This window comes from Rosa rugosa, chromosome 2, assembly GCF_958449725.1.
Source record: "Rosa rugosa chromosome 2, drRosRugo1.1, whole genome shotgun sequence".
Lineage (NCBI taxonomy): Eukaryota > Viridiplantae > Streptophyta > Magnoliopsida > Rosales > Rosaceae > Rosa > Rosa rugosa.
The window spans coordinates 13,490,791-13,509,902 of record NC_084821.1 but is presented as its reverse complement, the minus strand read 5'-3'; the positions used below and the strand labels follow the sequence as shown (position 1 = coordinate 13,509,902).

Here is a 19,112-nt window from a genome sequence, read left to right as displayed (position 1 = left end):
CATGGTTACACTTTTAGAGGAACTTCAAGAACGCAAGAAGATCTTCAAAGGTGGTGGACAGCAAGGATGATCATGGCAAGGATGGAGGATGGAAAGAGAACTTGCTTCACGGCTTCAAAACCTTGAACACTTGGAGAGGCCGAAACTTTGAGAGAGTAGAGGGAGGTATTGCGATTTTGATTCAGGGTTTCATGATGATCTTCACGGAAATTTATCCCCTCCTTTATATAGAGCACGGCCTAGGGTTTACTTCCCTAAGAAATCTCTCTTATGTGACATCATTCAACCAATGAGAAAATTCAATTTTGAATTAGAGAACAAGTCACCTTATCTTTGGCCGAATTCTCCATGTATCTAGTCTCTATTTCGGCTTCCTTGTATGTAGAATCATAATTCAATTCTTCTTCCTCTATGTTACACCCCGTATTTATCAATTTAGGGGTTGCTAGAAGTTGACTTTTTATGGGTTAACAATTTGAGAAAATTTCCTTCACGTAAGTTGTAGGGGACGTTAAACCGAGTCCGTAGACATGTGGTACACTTAAATCGGAGTTCATATGTGAAAGCTATGAGTGAAATACGAAAGTTACTATTCATGATAAAAATTTAGTTAAATAAGGAAATTTACTGACGTAGGTTTCCAAAACCGGAAACCCACCCCTTCCCTCTCTCCTCTCCCCCGACTTTTCTTCTTTCCCTTTCGGGTTCTTCTTCCTTCCTTCGATTCCACGTCTTCCGGCCACCAACCGGCGTGCAGCCGGCCACCACAGGAGCGCCTCCCTCCTCTCTGCACCCTAGTGGCCTTATATTGTGGCGATTTGGCCGAGGAACCTTGGATCGAAGCAAAGTTCTTTATAGTTCCAGTTTGGGGTTTTCGTCGATTTCCGGCGATTCTGGCCATCTCCGGTCACCAAACTGGCGTCGAAGGTTCGGTTATTGCCAAAGATCATTTCCCCTAAGGTCTTTCATTTGAATTTGCAGTGTGGAGGTCGAATTAACGATTGCAATTTCTAGGGTTCTTGAGTTTTCTGGGTTTTTCTTCACCGGCCGGATTCGACTATTTTAAGGTAAAATTGGAATGTGTTGTAGTTGAAGAAATTGTTGGGTCTGTTGTGATGTTGCTGCTGCCAGAATTTGGTGGCCATCGGAGGTGGTGGTCGCCGGCGCGTGGGCCCCACGCGCGGCCACTGTGGGTGGCGCGTAGAGCTGCGTTTTAATTACTGTTTTGGCTCCATAAATCCTATAATGATTGTAAAATTTTATACATAAAGTTTGATTGAAAATTTGAGGAGTTATGAATTGAATATAAATTATCGGTTGGTGATTTACGTGAATTCGATCGCCGAATTTCTTTCGAATTCACTTTAGAATTTATATATCGATGAATGAATATTATTGGAGAATTACGGATGGATTCGATGTGAATTGAGAAGTTGGATTTTGAAGGGGGACATTTTGAATTTCAATTTCTAATTATCGTAAAGTTAATTTCCGTCCTGTAAATATATTTTTACGAGTGCTATTCGTACAGGACGAGAGGAGTCCCCATACGAGGAAAATACCGAGCGACGTCAGGATTGACCATATACTGTGAGTGGACTTTTATTTTCAAAGAATGATGCATGCATTTATTTATTTGTTTCCGAGATGATAACTTATTTATCGTATTACTTTCTCGTGCATATGGTTATTTTCGGAAATTGTTTTGGATAATTTATTATTTGAAGATTTTATGGCGTGCGGGGTCACGTCATTGAATTATGCTTATTTTATCTTATTTATTTTTGAATCTGAGTTTATCTTGGCGTGTGGGACACGTCATGGAAATTCTTTTGCGAGAGTTGGGGAAGCCTTATGTATTTATGATTTTACTGTGGTTTTCGGATTTTCTTTTGCCATACTTTGGGTGACTATTATCATTGCTAGCTTTGATCTTCCGCCTTTGTGGCGAGGTGATGGGATCACCGAAGCCCTCCGCCTTTGTGGCGCTGGTTACTGTCTCTGTGACGGTAATTCTGAAGCCCAGTATCCTATCGCTACACTTAGTGGCGTAAGGGTATATTACGGGAGTAATGGGAGTACTTTAGCCTGGGAGGCTATCACCCGAGCCTGGGAGGCTCACTCGTATGGCTATCGTCTTCCCCTACTCACTTTACTATTTTTGACTAGCGGGGCTAGTTCGATTTCCGTTTAACCAGCGGGGCTGGTCCTATTTTTCTTGAGTACCGGAGTTTCAATCTTTTCTTTTAGTTTGTGACCAGCGGTGCTAGTCGGTTTTTCTTGTACAAAACTTCTCTTGTTTTGTTGTCCTTAAACATTGCATGCATCGGGAGTTTGTAGAGAAATAAATGGGGAAAGTATTAAATTTCCTTTTGTTAAAATTTGTTTATTTTTGTCCACTCACGCTAACGTGTTTTTCAATACTTTTCCCCTGGGCCCTTCGGTTTCAAATGCCCAGTTTACAGTATTGCTGCTCGGCGTTTAGGAGTGAGCCATAGTGACCGCATCCGCTTCCGTCATCACATTTCGTAGGTTACCTGTTCAACCTACTGTACTCTATGTTAATTTACGTTCCTAGATTTGCTCTGATTACTATGGGATTTGTGAGCCAGACTTGTAATGAATTATATTTGAGCTCTACGACCTAACTTTGTGAATTGTAGAATCCTAAATCTTGGAGTTTCTTAGACTTGAAGTACTTGATACACTATTATTATTTTTGAGTTTGGGTTGGTTGAATGATGGGAGCAGGGTGGCTCCAGGAGTATGTGGTTGGATTATTAGAAGTGAAATTTGTTTTCCGCAGGTTTTTGGGTTGTCCCTTTTTAAGGGAGGTTATGCCGAAATTTTTGGTAAACCTTCTTTAAAAGTGGGTCCCGCAGGGCCACTTCGGATTCCAGGGTGGAATCCGGGGCGGGTCTTGTCACTCTATTTTCTCTCCAAGAATTCCAAAGAAACCCGAAAATACCCTAGTTGGACTCTTGCCGAAATCTTCATGAATCTTCTATTAATTTTCGGCAAAAACCAATAATAATTGATTTAGGGTTCTCCCAAAACGTCAAGAAAGATCTAGAAACTCATGTGCAAGTCACATGCTTCAATCTTTGGGCCAGGCTTCTCAATTGGACAACTTCAAAGCCAATTCCTTTGTTGCCGAAATTCCTTGTGCATTCTAGAACATTCTTGAACAATCTTCAGTCATCTTGAAGCCATAGCATCTCCTAGCACCACCAGGACTCCTAGTATCATCAGGTTTCCTAGTCCAACTAGGACCCTGTCATTTCTCATTTCTGAACACCATTTTTCCGAGCTCACTCCTAGTTGCATTAGGATTCCTACTTCAATTAGGATTTCCTGTTTTGGATTAGGAAAGTTTCCATTTCTCCATTTTTTCACATTTCTGCGCTTTATTTCCTCCTTGCCTTCATTTCTTTCATTTCCAGCTCTTCTTAGCTCATTTCGTGCATATGAAGCTCATTTCTACCTAAATACAACAAAGTAAGTTAGAAATGATATTGATAAGAGAATAACTAAGTAAAATGTAGGGAAAATGATATTAAAAACATAGAAAATATTCCTTGCCTTCATTGTTTCTAGGAGTTAGTGAGTCTAGCTTGCATTGTGAAACTTGTGCTTTGGCTAAGAGTCATAGGTCTAGTACGTTATCCTTCGAGTTTTCATTCTAGTACTATGCCTTTTGAGTTAATTCATTCAGATGTATGGGGTCCTTCTAAACATTCTACCCTTCCTGGAATGAGATATTTTGTGTTATTCATTGATGACTTTACTCGATTATCTTGGGTGGTTTTACTTAAGTCCAAAGATTCTATTTTCTCTACTTTTACAGCATTCCATAAGCTTGTTCGTACTTAATATGATGTTCCGATAATGGGGGTGAGTTTGTCAATCATTCTTTTCATGAATATTTCCAACACCATGGCATAATACATCAAACTTCATGCCCACAGACACCTGAGCAAAATGGGGTGTCTGAACGAAAAAATCGTCTTCTTCTGGACATGGCTCGGTCTCTTCTACTTAGTGCTAACATGCCTAAGTATCTTTGGGGAGAGGCCATATTGTGTGCTTCTCATCTAATCAATCGTCTTCCATATGTCCCTCTTCAAGGTCGTGTCCCACTTGAGGTCCTGTCTAACTATGTTTCTATTCCATCTTCTAATACTCTTCCTGCTCGTGTCTTTGGTTGTATTGCTTATGTTCATCTATATAAGAATCAGAGGTCAAAGTTGGATGCTAGAGCCCTTAAGTGTGTGTTTGTGGGGTATGGTTCTCATCAGAAAGGTTACAAATGTTATCATCCTCAATCCCAGAAGTTTTATGTCACCATGGATGTTACGTTCAGTGAAGATGCATGTTATTTTTTGCCTCCTGTGACTCCTCGTCAGGGGGAGAAGTCTTGTTATTATGAAGATTTGTTTAGTGGGCAAGATGGGAGACTGGCATCCGAGTTCTCAAGGCTGGAGTGTTTGGGAACGAAACTTGGAAAAGAGGACAGCAGCCCACCGAACGGAGAAGAGAATTTGGGACTAAACAATATCTACCGGATCAGTCTGACCGGTCGGCCAGAGAGGAAGTTCCTGATTCTGTTTCCAATGAAATTCCCGATGTCGCCAATGTCGTTTTGAACAATTCTTCTGTCTCTCCCTCTCCTTCAGCGGTCTCACCTACTCAATCATCACCCGAGGTATGTTCTAATCCTTCTGTATCTAATACTCCTTCTGTGTTAGCTAGTGTTCCTTCTTCTGTGTCAGATATTGTTCCCATCAAAACTCTGCCTAGTCCTTCTGTGTCAGCTAGTGTTCCTTCTTCTGTGTCAAATATTGTTCCCACCAAAACTCTGCCTAGTTGTTCCACCCGTGGTCAACCCCCAAAGCACTATGAACCTACTCTAAGTGCAAAAGCTAAATACCCCGTCGCTAATTATGTGTCGACCCATAGATTGTCTAAACCGTATGTAGCCTTTGTGAATCAATTATCTTCTGTGTCTCTCCCTAGTAAAGTGCAGGATGCAATGAGTGATGAGAAGTGGATACAAGCAATGATAGTCTAAATGGATGCTCTTGAGAAGAATTGTACGTGGGAGCTAGTATCATTACCACCCGGGAAGAAGACAGTTGGTTGTCGGTGGGTGTATACCGTGAAACACAATTCAGATGGATCGGTGGACAGGTACAAGGCAAGACTAGTGGCTAAAGGCTATACTCAGAAGTATGGAGTGGATTATGATGAGACATTTGCACCAGTGGCCAAAATTAACACAATTCGGGTACTTCTTTCGTTAGCTGCTAATCTTGATTGGCCTTTTCAACAGTTTGATGTTAAGAATGCATTCTTGCATGGTGATCTGCATGAAGAGGTTTATATGGATTTGCCTCCTGGATATGGTACTTCTACTGGAGAGCAGGTGGTGTGCAGATTGAAAAAATCTTTTTATGGTTTGAAGCAGTCTCCCAGAGCTTGGTTTGGCAGGTTCACCAAGTTCATGAAGAAAATTGGGTACCGGCAAAGCAATTCAGATCACATGTTGTTCCTTAAACATCGGTGTGGTAAAGTGACTACCTTGATTATTTATGTTGATGATATGGTTGTGACAGGTGATGACTTTGAGGAGATTCAAACGTTACAAGATCAGTTATCTTTAGAATTTGAGATGAAAGATTTGGGTAATTTGAAATATTTCTTGGGAATTGAAGTTGCTCGTGGGAAGGATTGTATTGTTTTGAGTCAGAGGAAGTATGTTCTCGACTTGCTGGCAGAAACAGGTATGCTTGACTGTCAACCTGTTGATACTCCTATTGAGCAAAACCATCGGTTAGCAGAGTACTTGGATCAAGTACCTACGAATAAAGCAAGATACCAAAGGTTAGTTGGCCGGTTGATTTATTTATCCCACACTAGACCAGATTTAGCCTATGCAGTTAGTGTGGTGAGTCAGTTTATGCATAATCTCAGTAAGACTCATATGTATGCTGTATTTCGTATTTTGCGGTATTTAAAGTCTGCTCCAGGGAAGGGATTACTCTTTTCAAAACACAGTTACTTGGATGTTTCCGGGTACACATATGCAGACTGGGCATGTAATATTACAGATCGCAGGTCCACTTCGAGCTACTTCACATTTGTGGGTGGTAACTTGGCTACTTGGAAGAGCAAGAAACAGAAGGTGGTGGCTCGTTCTAGTGCAGAAGCAGAGTATAGAGGAATGTCCCGAGGACTTTGTGAGATGTTGTGGTTGAGAAATTTGTTGAGGGATTTGGGGTTCAGGCAGAAAAAGACTATGCCGCTTTATTGTGATAATAAGGCTGCAAATGAAATTGCTCACAATCTTGTTCAGCATGATCGCACGAAGCATGTGGAGGTAGATCGACACTTCATTAAAGAGAAGCTGGATGGACAGATAATTATGTTTCCCTTCGTTCCTACTGAAGAACAGTTGGCGGATATTCTTACAAAGGCTCTCTCAAGTAAAGCCTTCTATGACTCACTTGACAAGTTGGGCATCCGTGATCTGTATGCACCAACTTGAGGGGGAGTGTTGGCTTGAGTCATGCCATGTAATTAGGATTGTGAATATTGAGTATTATTAGGGTTATTCTGTTGTAATTAGTTTCCTAATATGTCTTGATGTATCTTGTATATATACTCCGTTCGGAGAAGGTAAATATTACATCTGGAAATTCCAATCTCTTTGTTCCTTTGTTCTATTTGACTGGTTCAGCCTTAGTTTGGATTAGATTGGTCGACTTTCGACCGGTTTCAACGCAGTGGGGGAAAAAAGCCAGTTTAAATTACCTTTATAGTGCTATATGTGTTGGTTGCTTTTGACTGCTGGAGCTCCTCATAGTCCAAATTCCAAACATGCACAATCATCAATTTTGTGGTTTACTTTTTTTTTTTTTTTTTTGAAAGGAACTTTTTGTTTATCATTATCATATATAAGAACGCAAATACGCAGATCATTTGAAATCCATGTAGTCTAGCTAATAGTTATAAGTAAGGATTAAATACTGTTTACTCCCTATACTTATAGGGTTTCATCGTTTCAGTCCCTGACCTTCGAATTTCACCTAAAAAGTCCCTGAACTCTCAATTTCCTCCCAATTGGTCCCTGCCGTCAAAATTTTCTGTTAAAGTTGCTGAAAATGTCTATTATGCCCTCACTTACTTTTTTTTTTTTTAATTTATTTTTTCTCTCTCTTTTATTTCTTTTTTTCATTTCACCTCTTGAAGGTCTGTGGATTGAAACCATCTTGATGAGGAGATGAAAACAAGGAGGCGAGAGAGCCGGAAGAAGAAGAGGTAAAAAGAAAAAAAAAATTATAAAAAGATAGAGGAGGACAAATATATATATTTTTTAAAGTAATTGAGGGTATAATAGACTTTTTAGGAGAAAATAACATAGTTTTTGACGGATGCTTGACGGCAGGGACCAATTGGGAGGAAATTGGGAGTTCAGGGACTTTTTAGGTGAAATTCGAAGGTCAGGGACTAAAACGATGAAACCCTATAAGTATAGGGAGTAAGCAGTATTTAACTCTATAAGTAATGCATAATCAGGAGTGAACATTATAGTTTCCTGATGGAGAAACTCTGTCATTCCTAAACATTATATAGTTTCCTGATGGAGAAACTTTGTCATCCCAAAATAATGAAACTTAAAGTAACTTTTTTGAGCAAGTATGCATGTTGGAGCAAGTATGCATGTTCTTTATGGCTATGTGGGTTCTTTAGAGTGAAAGAAATAAAATTGTCTGGAAGGGGGTCTCTTTTAATCCAACTTTTGCAGCTCAGTGGACTACCTCTTATTTGGAGGCCTATCAAAGAGCTCGTTATAAAGCTACAACAAAGAAGAAACGACTAGTTACACAGTGGGAGTTTCCACCTCGCGGGAGGCTTAAAATAAAGAGAAAAATTCAGTCACCGTCCCCAAACTATGCTGCCAAGGCCAATTTGATACCCGAACTCTCAGAAGTATCAATGTGATACCCAAAGACCTATTCTGACATCAACGTGATACTTTCGTCCAAAATCTCAAACGGATCAGTTTGTCTGCTGACGTGGCAAGCACGTGGGCCCCAAAAAAAAGGGCAAATGACAGAAACAACCCTGAGTTATGGTCGACCATACCTTTTCCTCCCTATTTAACTGGTCCCACACCTCTTCCCTCCATTTTTGCACTGTTCCTTAACCGTTTTCCCTCCAAATTGAAGCAAACTGATTGTACCTAATATGACTCCATGTTTGACCACTATAACAAACTCATTTCACTCCATTTCAACCATAACAAGATCAGTATAAAAAAATTCAAATTGAACAAGCAACAAATATGAACATAAAAACTGATTCAAACACTTTAATAAGAAAAAGATCGTACCAACCAAATCAACATAGATATCCATTAACAAATCACTCATCTACATAATTTGTCCAGCAAAATGCATAAGCAGCAAGTGCCTTAATGTGCAATGCTAGTTCAAATTGATTAAATTTGACCGTTAAGCAATAACAAAAATAGATAGGATCTGCTGCTTTCCTTTGAGCACTCCTAGCTGCTGGATTCTGGCTACTTTGAGTGGGAGGTTGCTGATATGATTGTGATGTTGAGGCACCAACATTGGGACCGGAAGTACTCTCCACAGTTTGCTTGATTTTCTTCCATGTTTTCCTGGACCTGATAACTTCGTCCTTTACATTAGTACACCCCTTTGGTGCAGGTACTCTATTGACCTACAAAATTCACACAACCAACCAAATTCACGCAACCAACCAATTTCAATACCAATTTCAGTTGAACACAGCCAACACATATACCAAAATTCACACAACCAACCAATTTCAATACCAATTTCAGTTGAACACATCCAACACATATACCAAAATTCACACAACCAACCAATTTCAGTTGAACACAGCCAACACATATACCAAAATTCACACAACTATTGCAACATTTCAGTCAACATAAACACCAAATTCAAACAACCAAGTCCAAAAAAATCCATAAGCACGAACCTTTTTTCTCTGCCTTTTCTTCGTAGCTACTCCACTTGATGTTCCTTCTCCCTATTACAATTAGTTGGTTGGATTAGTACAACAAAAAAGAATTTGTCAACATGAAGTTGATGAAAATAAGAATAGAATGTTGATGAAAACTACTTACTGCTGCTGCTGCCTTTTTGGCCTTTGTTATAGGACAACCCAATTTGTTATGTCCTTGCTGGCCACATATTTTGCAGGACATCTTGATCCCAACTTTAGAGTGTTTCCCCTCTTTAGGAGTGGGTGGTGGTAGGGATTTCTCCTTCTCTCCTGGTTCCTTATGCCTCTTCATCTTAGGCCTTCCAGCTTGCTGCTTGTAAGGTGGAGGTGCAATGGGATACTCTACAGGTTTCCAATCATCCTCCCCTGCAATGGGATAGATGATAGGGTTATAGGCCTCCATATATGTGCTAGGCATGAGGTAATCATCACAATACAAGGCTGCCTCCTGTTTCTTGAATCTGATTGCATAGATTGCATGCACACAAGGAATCCCACTAAGCTGCTGTTTCTGTTGAAGAATACGGGACCTAAAGTAAGAAGCATGATGGGGAGAGAGAGAGAGAGATGACACCGCATGTATAGTGGTTCACCTTGCCCTTGAGGCAAGGCTACGTCCACTTAGATATTTTACTATGTGTGAGGTCAAGTGACCTTTGTAGTGATACAAGTGTGGGGATCATAGATCCATCCCTTTCCAAGAAGGGGAGGACTTCCTCTTATAGCTAAAGGAAGTCTCCATCTAGTTTACATTTCCGATGTGGGACATAATACACATATTTACTTCTCTTGAAGCCTCTTGGAGAGCATGGGAGAGTGGCCTCCTAGCAAGATACCAGCCGACCTTCACCATGACGAGGTAGCTCGGGTGTCGGTCTCCCGGATGCATGTCATAGGCGGGACTAACCATGTCGCGGGGCCCACCTACGAGGTCGTTGCTTATGCTTACGCGGTATGTGATATAGGCTGTATGTACAGCTGCCACCTCTTGCATGTGCAAATATGGCGTCCCAAATCCACAGCATGCTTGCTCCCTCCCTCACCAGTTCCAGTTATTTGAAAAATAAACTCCCCACTTCTATGTGCTCTGTATTCTGTAGCTCTCTGCCCTATCTTATCAATTATCTTCTTTATTGTAGGACCAACCAAGTCCTTCCACTTCTCACAGGCCACCCTTCTATTTGCATTCCTAACCATCATGTCCATTCTAATCTTCTCTAACATTGACAGTATAGGCTTATCCCTAGCAGGTAGAATAGCTGAATTAAAAGACTCACACATATTGTTCAGCAAAATGTCACACTTAGGTTCATCTTTGAAAAAGGCTCTTGACCACTGTGCTGGATTCTTGTCTTGAAACCACAGCCAGGCATCCTCATCCAGCTCCCTCAAGGCATCCATGTGTTTGTTATACCAAACTTGAGTACTAGAACGGGCTGCATTCCAAACCAATTGCTTCAGGCCCTCTCCCGGATGCTTTGACTTGAAATTGTTATAGAGATGCCTAACACAGTGCCTATGCTCAGCATTAGGGAACAAAACTGTACAATTGCAGTAAGAAATCATTAGTTAACTTAAAAAAAAAAACAAAGCAGAAATTATAAAAAACACATGAATGTCCAAAATTTTCACAGTTCACTTACTAGCAATTGCATTTCCTAGCCCCTTCTGTTTATCTGTCATGAACACATAGCTGCTATCCCTTTCCATTCTTAGATCCCATCTGAGATAGTTAATGAACCAGGTCTATGTCTCTTGGTTCTCAACCTCACACAAGGCATATGCAATTGGGAACATCCCATTATTTGCATCTATGCCTACCGCAGTTAGAAGCTGTCCAGGATGCTGCCATTTGACATGACAACCGTCCAAGCAAATAATAGGCCTGCAACCCCTCATCCAGCCCTCCTTACATGCTACAAAACAGATGTACATCCTATGAAACCTCCTTACAAGACCATCCATCTGTGTCTTGATCTCAATTGTGGATCCAGGATTGCTCCTAAGCAATTCCTTCCTGTATGCAGCTAACATGTTGTACTGATCAATATAATGCCCTTCATTCATCCTCTTTGCTGCTCTTTTTGCTCTGGTGATTATCTGCACACCAACATCCAACTTGTACTTCTTCTCAATATGATTGTGGATCCCTTTCCTGGACCAATTCTCATCAACCATAAGATCCTGAGCAACCTCTTGAGCTATTCTTCTGTAAGTCAAGAAATGACTTGTTTCAACTGGAGAGCAGGTATGTTTGTTGTTCAAAGTCACTACTAGAAATCTGTTCATTTACATCACATCATTTAAATCGGTCAGACTTGCACATGATGTAAAAAAGTAAGTTAACATCGTTTTAGAAAAATACCGATTTAAATGTATACCATTAACATCGGTTCTTAAAATGACTGGTGTTAAAAGTTTTGTTTGAAAATTTGCGGGAACCTAGTTTTGCAAAAAGCGCTAAGTCTTTTAAGTGAAATGAAGAAGCGGGGACTAAAACTCAAAACTTTCATACTTAAAAAAAAAAAATTGCGCCCGACCCCAAAATTGAAACACAAACCCTAAGCTCAGTCTCGACTCTCGACCTCCATTCTCAACCCAGACTCGAGCTCCTCCTAAACTCGAGCTCCTCCCCCTCCTCCTCCTCACCATCACAATTCTCCCTCCTCGATTCTCAGGCGGAATCTAAAGTGCCGAGATCCCGACCTCGATCTAAAATTGAAGTAACAACTCTGAATCCTGAGCCCGGCCTCGATCTGAGCTCCCTCTCCACCTTGCTCAACAGCTCGCTCTGGTCTTCTCCGCCCTCTGCTCCTCAACCCGCCGATTCAATTTCCGATCACGAAGACAACGGCTTACCAGAGGCTAGAATTTGGGGTCGCTAATGGTCTTCGTCAAACCCTTGCCATCCGATTTGGTCAAAAAGCTTCTCTTCCAGCACCTGAAGGGCGTCGACGACTGTAATGATAACAGTATACTCACCGAAACCTAGACCTAAGAATCTGTTGCTTGACCAGAAACAACAGAGCCTCAAGATTGGCGATGGGATCAATCAGTCTTTCGCTTTCTTTTGCGAGTTTTTATGGCGGACACGGTCACTCTCTGTTACCAAGTGCTGGACATTTTGCTTGGGTCCACAGATTACTCGACTTGGCGGACATTTGGGCCATCGGCTGCATCTTCGGTACTTTCAATTTCCATTCATACTTTCTTAATTCAGTTGAGATTTTAATGGTTCAATTAGTTGATTGAGTGTTTTGTGTATTCTGAAGTTGAATATTGTAGCTGAGATGGTTATCGGGGATGTACTGTTTGTTGGAAGTACTAAGATTCTCCCAAGTAGGGCTTTGGGGATCTGGATAAAAACAATTTATTTACTGGGATCTGGATAAAAACATTCTTCATGGAACTTGTTCTACAGAGAATTTAGACCCTTCTCTCAGAAAAAAGAAGAGAGATTTCTATCTCAGAGAGAGAGAGGGAGATTGGAGATCGTGTCAGATCGGGAACAGAAACCTGTAAGAGAAATCTCTAACATTCTTGGTGTTCTGTTCTGTGTTTGTTTTTGGGATTTCTGCAATGTTGGTTTAGTTTCCAGTGCAAAGCTTGGAGCTTTGAGGGTGTTTCTAATTTTTCTTTAATGGGTATATCTTTGTTCTGCTAATGGTGGCTATTAAACTACTATTAAAGAAGTTAAAATGGAGAACATAACTACTATTAAACTATTAATAGACTTAAAATCTAAAGACGGAACTATTGTCAATGAGTGTGATACTTGTTCTTGAGTCTCATTGAGCTTATGGTTGCCTCTTCCTGACTTGATTTAGTGCAAGTGTTATAGATGCGTTGTCCTCCAAACTAACAGAGTCTGGGGAATTTGTTTTGATGTGTTGGTTAAATGGTCATGGTGGGTTATACTTTGTAGTTTTGCCCCCTGCTTCTGTTTGTGAGTCCCAATTGAACTGGGTCATAGAAAATTTTGAGTGTTCTTGGTAATTATTAATGTGGATTTGTTCTTGTAACACTTGCTTAATGATTATCTGCATTGTATGTTCAATTCTTCATATGGTGATGAATTTGCTGATGATATGATTTTCTATGAGCTTGAGAATGGTGAGCAAGAACAATTTTAGTGACAGTTGGTTGGTTCTTGGAGAATTCTTCAAAAGTTAATGTTCTATTTGGTGGTTGTTTCTGCGTTTATTATCTGTACGTTTCTTGATAATTGTATATTCAATTTTCTACATTGGTCTCTCGTCAGGTTTTCGCACGATTTACACCTCTACAATGTGGCTGGATTCTTGGACTAAGAATGAGATGGACCTGGGTTTCTTGGTATATAAATATGCAGTGCGCCTTGGCTTGTCTTCAAAGAGCTTTTGTGACCTTATCACTGATATGGGTTCTCATGGGCGTACAGGTACTTGGTGGAATTGTGTTTACTTATTTTGAAAGTTGATGATTATACTTCTTGAATCTCCATATATTGCAGCTTTATGCCATTTGGAATTGTATTAATAAGGTCATATCTACTATATCGAGTTAACCAAGAGATGCTAGTATGACATGCAAGATGTAATATATACTGGTCATGACATTGTTGATGCATGTAAGAGCAGTAAGTTCCTTTATTTGAATCAATAGATTTAACTTTGACCTAGACGAATAGTTAGCTTTGTGTTTGTGGTTTTTAAATTCCCTTTTAGTGTTTTCAATCTAATTGAAAGATGGCTGGTATATTAATTAGGACTTATATGATCATAGGAATTCATCAGCTTTTATTCTCATTTTGTATCTCAAAGCTTAGTGGTTCAAAGTCACGCTATCCAAGAGAATTTTTAGTGGTTTGTATTTTTGCTCCTTTTCCATGTCTGCTTGAATACTGACATCTGTTTCGGTTTTTAGAATGCAGCACAACTGAATCATCTGACGATATTGAGAAACAAGAGCTCGAGGAAGTGTCAGATGAAGATGAATTGTCATTTTTTGACACAAAAGAGTATTTTACTGAACCAAACATAAGTTGCGGGTCTGTGCAAGTTGTAAATAACACAAATAAGATCAACAAATAAGTTGCGGGTCTCTTCAAAAGTGTTGTGAGGACATGGAGTACTCGTATCTTTTGGATCGGGCATATGAGTATGGAAAAATGGTAAGACCAGAGAGTCTTCTTAACTTATATTACATCGCCATGCCAATGTAATTTTATTGTGTGATATTTTGGTAATGATGGCTATGCCAGCAGTTCCTCAACCGCCTCCACCTTTTGTTTTTAGTCCTACATAGTAACATCTTTTAATGACTACATTTAGGGTTTTATTATCTATTATTATATTAAAATCTTGATGATTAGTTGTAATGGGTCAATCACAGGAGGAATAACTGTTAATAGCTTTGCTGTGTCTTGTGTTTTATATTGAAATTAAGCTCGACTTTGACTGGAATAGGAAGTGCAGCAGAATATCTTGAATGCATCTAAGACCAATTATATTTTGAAGCTGACATGTTCCTCTTTGGTCTCTTGAAATATTAGGGGAATAGTCTCCAAAGGATTCTAAATGTTGCTGCATTTGCGGTTTCTGGTTATGCATCATCGGAAGGGCGGCACTGTAAGCCATTCAATCCTTTGTTAGGTGAAACTTATGAAGCCGACTATCCAGATAAAGGAATTTGCTTCTTCTCTGAAAAGGTAAGCATTTGAAGATCAAAGAATATAGTGTAAAAAATCAGAATAACTAAAACAAATGAGCAATGGGAACTTAAGTACAATGAGGTATGATGATTGAAAACTGGTTGGGATATGCATCAAATTTTGAACAGCTTAAAGAACAACACCACTCTTGTTGAGAGGGCCAACTAGACTGCCTTCTTAATTATCAGAGAAAAGAAATTCAAGCTTTTGGTCAAGTGAGTATGCAACTTTGGACAGAAACTTATTGAAAGAACTTTGAATTTTTATAAGTAATTCTTTAGGGGGTGAAAGTGTTACTTTGAAACTTTGAACCATTTTACGATCAACTAAGGTAATTTTTTAGAGCTGAAAGTGTTACTTAAACATTGACTTGCTAGAAAACCTGAATTTGATAATGTAGTCTTTTGGGGGGTGGATGATGTATATTGAGATTTATACTCTTAAAATTGTTGATGTATTTCTGGATATAGAACGAAGGAGCAGCTGGGATATGTTGTTCAGTGTGACTGGGAGGTGATATTTGGTGTTTTTGGCTTTTATTTCATAGTTCAGTCGTCGGAGTACAACCCAATCTACTTGCAGCGGAGAGTTGACAACTTTATCAATGGTGTGGAAGACATTTTGGTAAGCATTCGAGGTTCCTTTCATATACTGCTAGTGAGTAGTGCCTTAATAGCTATATAGCAACAATAATATGATATTGATAGGCTTAATACTGGTGTATTTGTGTTGCTATATTGTGAATGTTTTGTCAATATGTTCGACTGGTTGTTATAATCAATATGTAGGAGTTGCAGAAATTGGGTTCTGATGGATGAAAGTTTTTGTTTTGAATTATGTGATTGTGAGTTGAATATCTGGTTTGCTGTTTGAGTTTCTGTTTCTTGGGATTTCTTTTGGTACTTGGAAGGAATGAGAAAGAGTTAAGGAGCGAGGAATATGTGCGCAGGGTTTTAGTTTTAATTTTGTACTATTGTATCTTCATAGCAGCTGTGACTCTATTTTGCGGTAGTTTCTATCTGTAAAGTAGAAGCCTTTATTATGGTCATGGATCCTTAATACCTGTTGTCAATGACCTTAGTGTATTGGCCAGTTTAGGGACCATTCTTGCTGCGAGATTGAGTTCCTGTATCATTTAAATTACTGGAGATGTACTTGAGTTATATTTTGGCAATAGCAATATCACTATGCAAGGTCTCGGGTTTAATCGTAGTACATTAATAGGTGACGAGATTTTCTAATGTCCCCTTTCTGTGACTTCTCATGTTAAGCAGATATTGTAAAAGAATGTGGAGCATCCAAAGCTTGCTGCATTCATCAAGAAACATACTTGGGTGATGATGGAGTCCGGAGAATATCTTACTTTTCCTCAAAACCAGTCTGAGATAAAGGGTGGGGTTCTTCACTATCTTGAGTCCATTGAAGAGGTGATTTATTCCTCATCATGTCAATTGAAACTTGAGTTGTGCTTTGGTGATATTGAAGTATTGGTTCCTTGTTGTAGGATACCATTGGTTTGCAATCTTTTGCTGCTGGTGGAAAGTTATTGCAGTTAATATTTTGATTTCTACATGGTTCAACAAGAGTTTTGGCTACTAACATGATTTTGAGTAAGGCTAGTTTTTGCTTTGAAGGAAAGTTTGGTGTATGTAGAACTGATGTACAGTAGTTGGTTGCTAATATGTTTATGGGCTAGCCTTTGTAGGTTTTGGGGTTTTATTTTATGAATTATGTAGAATCATGAATGAAGATGAGAAAATTAATGGAAAGCCTCAATTTTTGGATGATGAGAAATGTATTTCTAGATCTTTTCCCACCACCAGCAGCTTTATGATTATTTGCACATCATTCTTATATGTATGAACTGATGTATATAAATGGGAAACAAAACACTAATGTCAAAGAAAACGATGTCAATTCAGTGATTACAAATTAGTACCTAAAACTGGACTGATGTCTCATGAGTATGAACATATCGAAATGGCACCCAAAAATCGATGTACACAAGACCAATGCACATCGATATCTAAACACCAAACCGTTATCTACTATCAACGTACAAATCAGCTTTTATAAAGTAGACTAATTTACCATGAAATACAGAACATCAGTTTTGTAAAATATAAATGATGTCTACAAAACTAATAGACATCGTTTAAACTAACGAAAAGCGATGTTCCTAGTAACATAAAACATCATTTTTAATAGATTAACTGATGTTGCCTAAAGGTACATACATCGTTCTCAGGAGAATAAGGCGGCCAGATGCACCTAAAACTGGACATGAACAAACAAAATTTTTTGGAGACTGATGTCTACGACAGTATTAGACATCATTTCTGAAACTGTAATCGATTTAAATGTTCACTTAGGTATTGTTCGGGATATACTTTATTAAGTATAAAATGTGAAAATATGAACAATTAAATATAGTTAACATATAAGATTATGATGATTATAACGATTATATATCGATTTGTATTTAAAAATCGATGTTGGTTGTTGTCTGGGACATCGGTTAAAAACGCGCTTATACTGATGTCTGCATCTTTTACATCAGCCACTATGAGATCGGTCAGAATTTAGTTTTACATCGGTTCTGGACTGATGTAAATGAACAGATTTCTAGTAGTGAGTCTTGATTATCAGAGTATCACCCTCACCCTTGGTTGTGCTAGCATATAACCTAAAAGGGCAGTCCCATTGACAGTTCACCTTTATCTTCTTCTTTGAATTTTTCTCAAACCACAACCCAAGTTGGTTTCTAATGGCACACTCCTTCAATTGTGCAGAATTTGGGAATGCAAGACCTAACCTGAACTTTGGATTTTTCAGATCTACTGACCTATTCCAAGGCCTAACCCTGAACCCCTTCTTACTCTTCTTAGGAATTGGATTCCCATCTTCATCCTCTTTTGATTCACTCCTACTCAAACTCTGCAAGTCATCTGAATCTGCAGGTTCTTCAGAACAGTAGCCAGTGAAACCCATCTCTTCAAACTCTGGTACAACACTTGGTTATGTGACATGTTCTTCAAATTGAACATCATCAAACTCATCATTCTCAACGTCATAGTCTGAATCAACATAGAAGTCGAACCCATCATTGCTATCCTCATCCTCTTCAACTTGTGCTTCAAACTTCTTCTGCCCTTTGTGCCTTGTGTTATACCTTGGCTCTCTAGGCTTCCTCCCTCTTTTGTTTGCCTTAGCCTTATGGTGAACAGGCTCCTTCCCCTTGTTTGGTGCAATCTTAGATGTTTGCTTCTCAGCTCTCCTCTTTTCTAATTCAGCAGCTAACTGTTGCCTCACAGCCAATGCATCTCTAGCCCTCTTCTCAGAAGCCTCCTTTTCTCTAAGCTCAGCTTCTTCTCTTGCCCTCTTCTCAGAAGCCTCCCTTTCTCTTTTTTCTGCTTCTTCTCTTTCCCTCAATTCAGCAGCAGCTTGACTCTCCCTCAATTCAGCAGCCTCCCTCTCAGCTCTCTCAAACTCCTCTTTTTCCCTTCTCTCAGCTTCCTCTCTAGCCCTCTTCTCTATGTCCTCTAGTTTTTTGTTCAAAGCTTCTCTTGCAGATGCAAGCCACGGCCTTTTAACAGTGTGTTTCACCTTTCTAGGTTTGGCTTTAGGGGGTTGTAAGTTACCCATATGCCCTTGCAGCGTTGTTGTATTACCACCCTGCCCCACCTCACCTTGGCTTGCATATGGTTGTGAACCCATGATGTCTGGTACAATATCAGACAAACCAGCAAAAGTGGACTGACTGGCTCTAACCTCCACATTTACTCCACTCCCATCCTTGACCACATTGCCACCTGAACCACTATCATCTTCAAGATCAATAACTCCTGGCTCCACTTCTGCATTTACTCTAGATGAGCCACCAACTGCATTTACTCCATCTGGCTCACTATATAACTGGCTAGCCATCAAGTTTGCTTCAAAAAAAGCCCTTTCCTTCTCTCTTGAAGTCTGATTGTTCAAATGATTAACAAAATCTGGATCCGGTGGCAATGCAAACTCAGCATAAGCTTCTTCTTTTTTCCTAGGACCCCCACCTGTAATGTACACAGTTATCTGCCTCTTCTTCAATGGTATCATCTTCACCATCTCTATGGCATCTCCATCACTCTTGATCTATATGAATCCTTCATTGGGGGGTGTCCGAGGTACCTTAAAGTGGTAAGATATTGGCTTCTCCCTGTACCCCAATGCGTGAGCAATATTATTCATCTCCACCCAACTGATCAACTCAGGATCTAGACCATCAAGGTATATCTTCCCTCCCAACTTGTTAAACCTAGGAACCTTATACTTCCTTGTGCCATCCAATTTCTTATCAAAAAAACCACCATGAAAAATC

General features: G+C 39.6%; 1 protein-coding gene across 9 annotated transcripts; it reads left to right on the top strand.

Moving 5' to 3' along the window:
• The first annotated feature begins 11,621 nt into the window (after window positions 1–11,621).
• On the top strand, window positions 11,622–16,582 carry LOC133727944 (uncharacterized). Of its 9 annotated transcripts, none has more exons than XR_009855461.1 (9): window positions 11,622–12,244; window positions 12,333–12,399; window positions 12,482–12,578; window positions 13,322–13,480; window positions 13,966–14,212; window positions 14,594–15,083; window positions 15,223–15,376; window positions 16,024–16,144; window positions 16,257–16,582. XR_009855461.1 is itself a non-coding variant. In XM_062155360.1 (4 exons), exons 1-4 carry the CDS (start codon window positions 12,143–12,145, stop codon window positions 14,130–14,132), a joined length of 495 nt encoding a protein of 164 aa, XP_062011344.1. In that variant the 5' UTR covers window positions 11,622–12,142; the 3' UTR covers window positions 14,133–14,358. The 9 variants fall into 9 exon arrangements, 1 of the variants encoding a protein (XP_062011344.1); XR_009855460.1 differs by having other exon boundaries at window positions 16,027–16,144; window positions 16,257–16,576; XR_009855459.1 differs by having other exon boundaries at window positions 16,027–16,179; window positions 16,257–16,576.
• The last annotated feature ends 2,530 nt before the right edge of the window (window positions 16,583–19,112 follow it).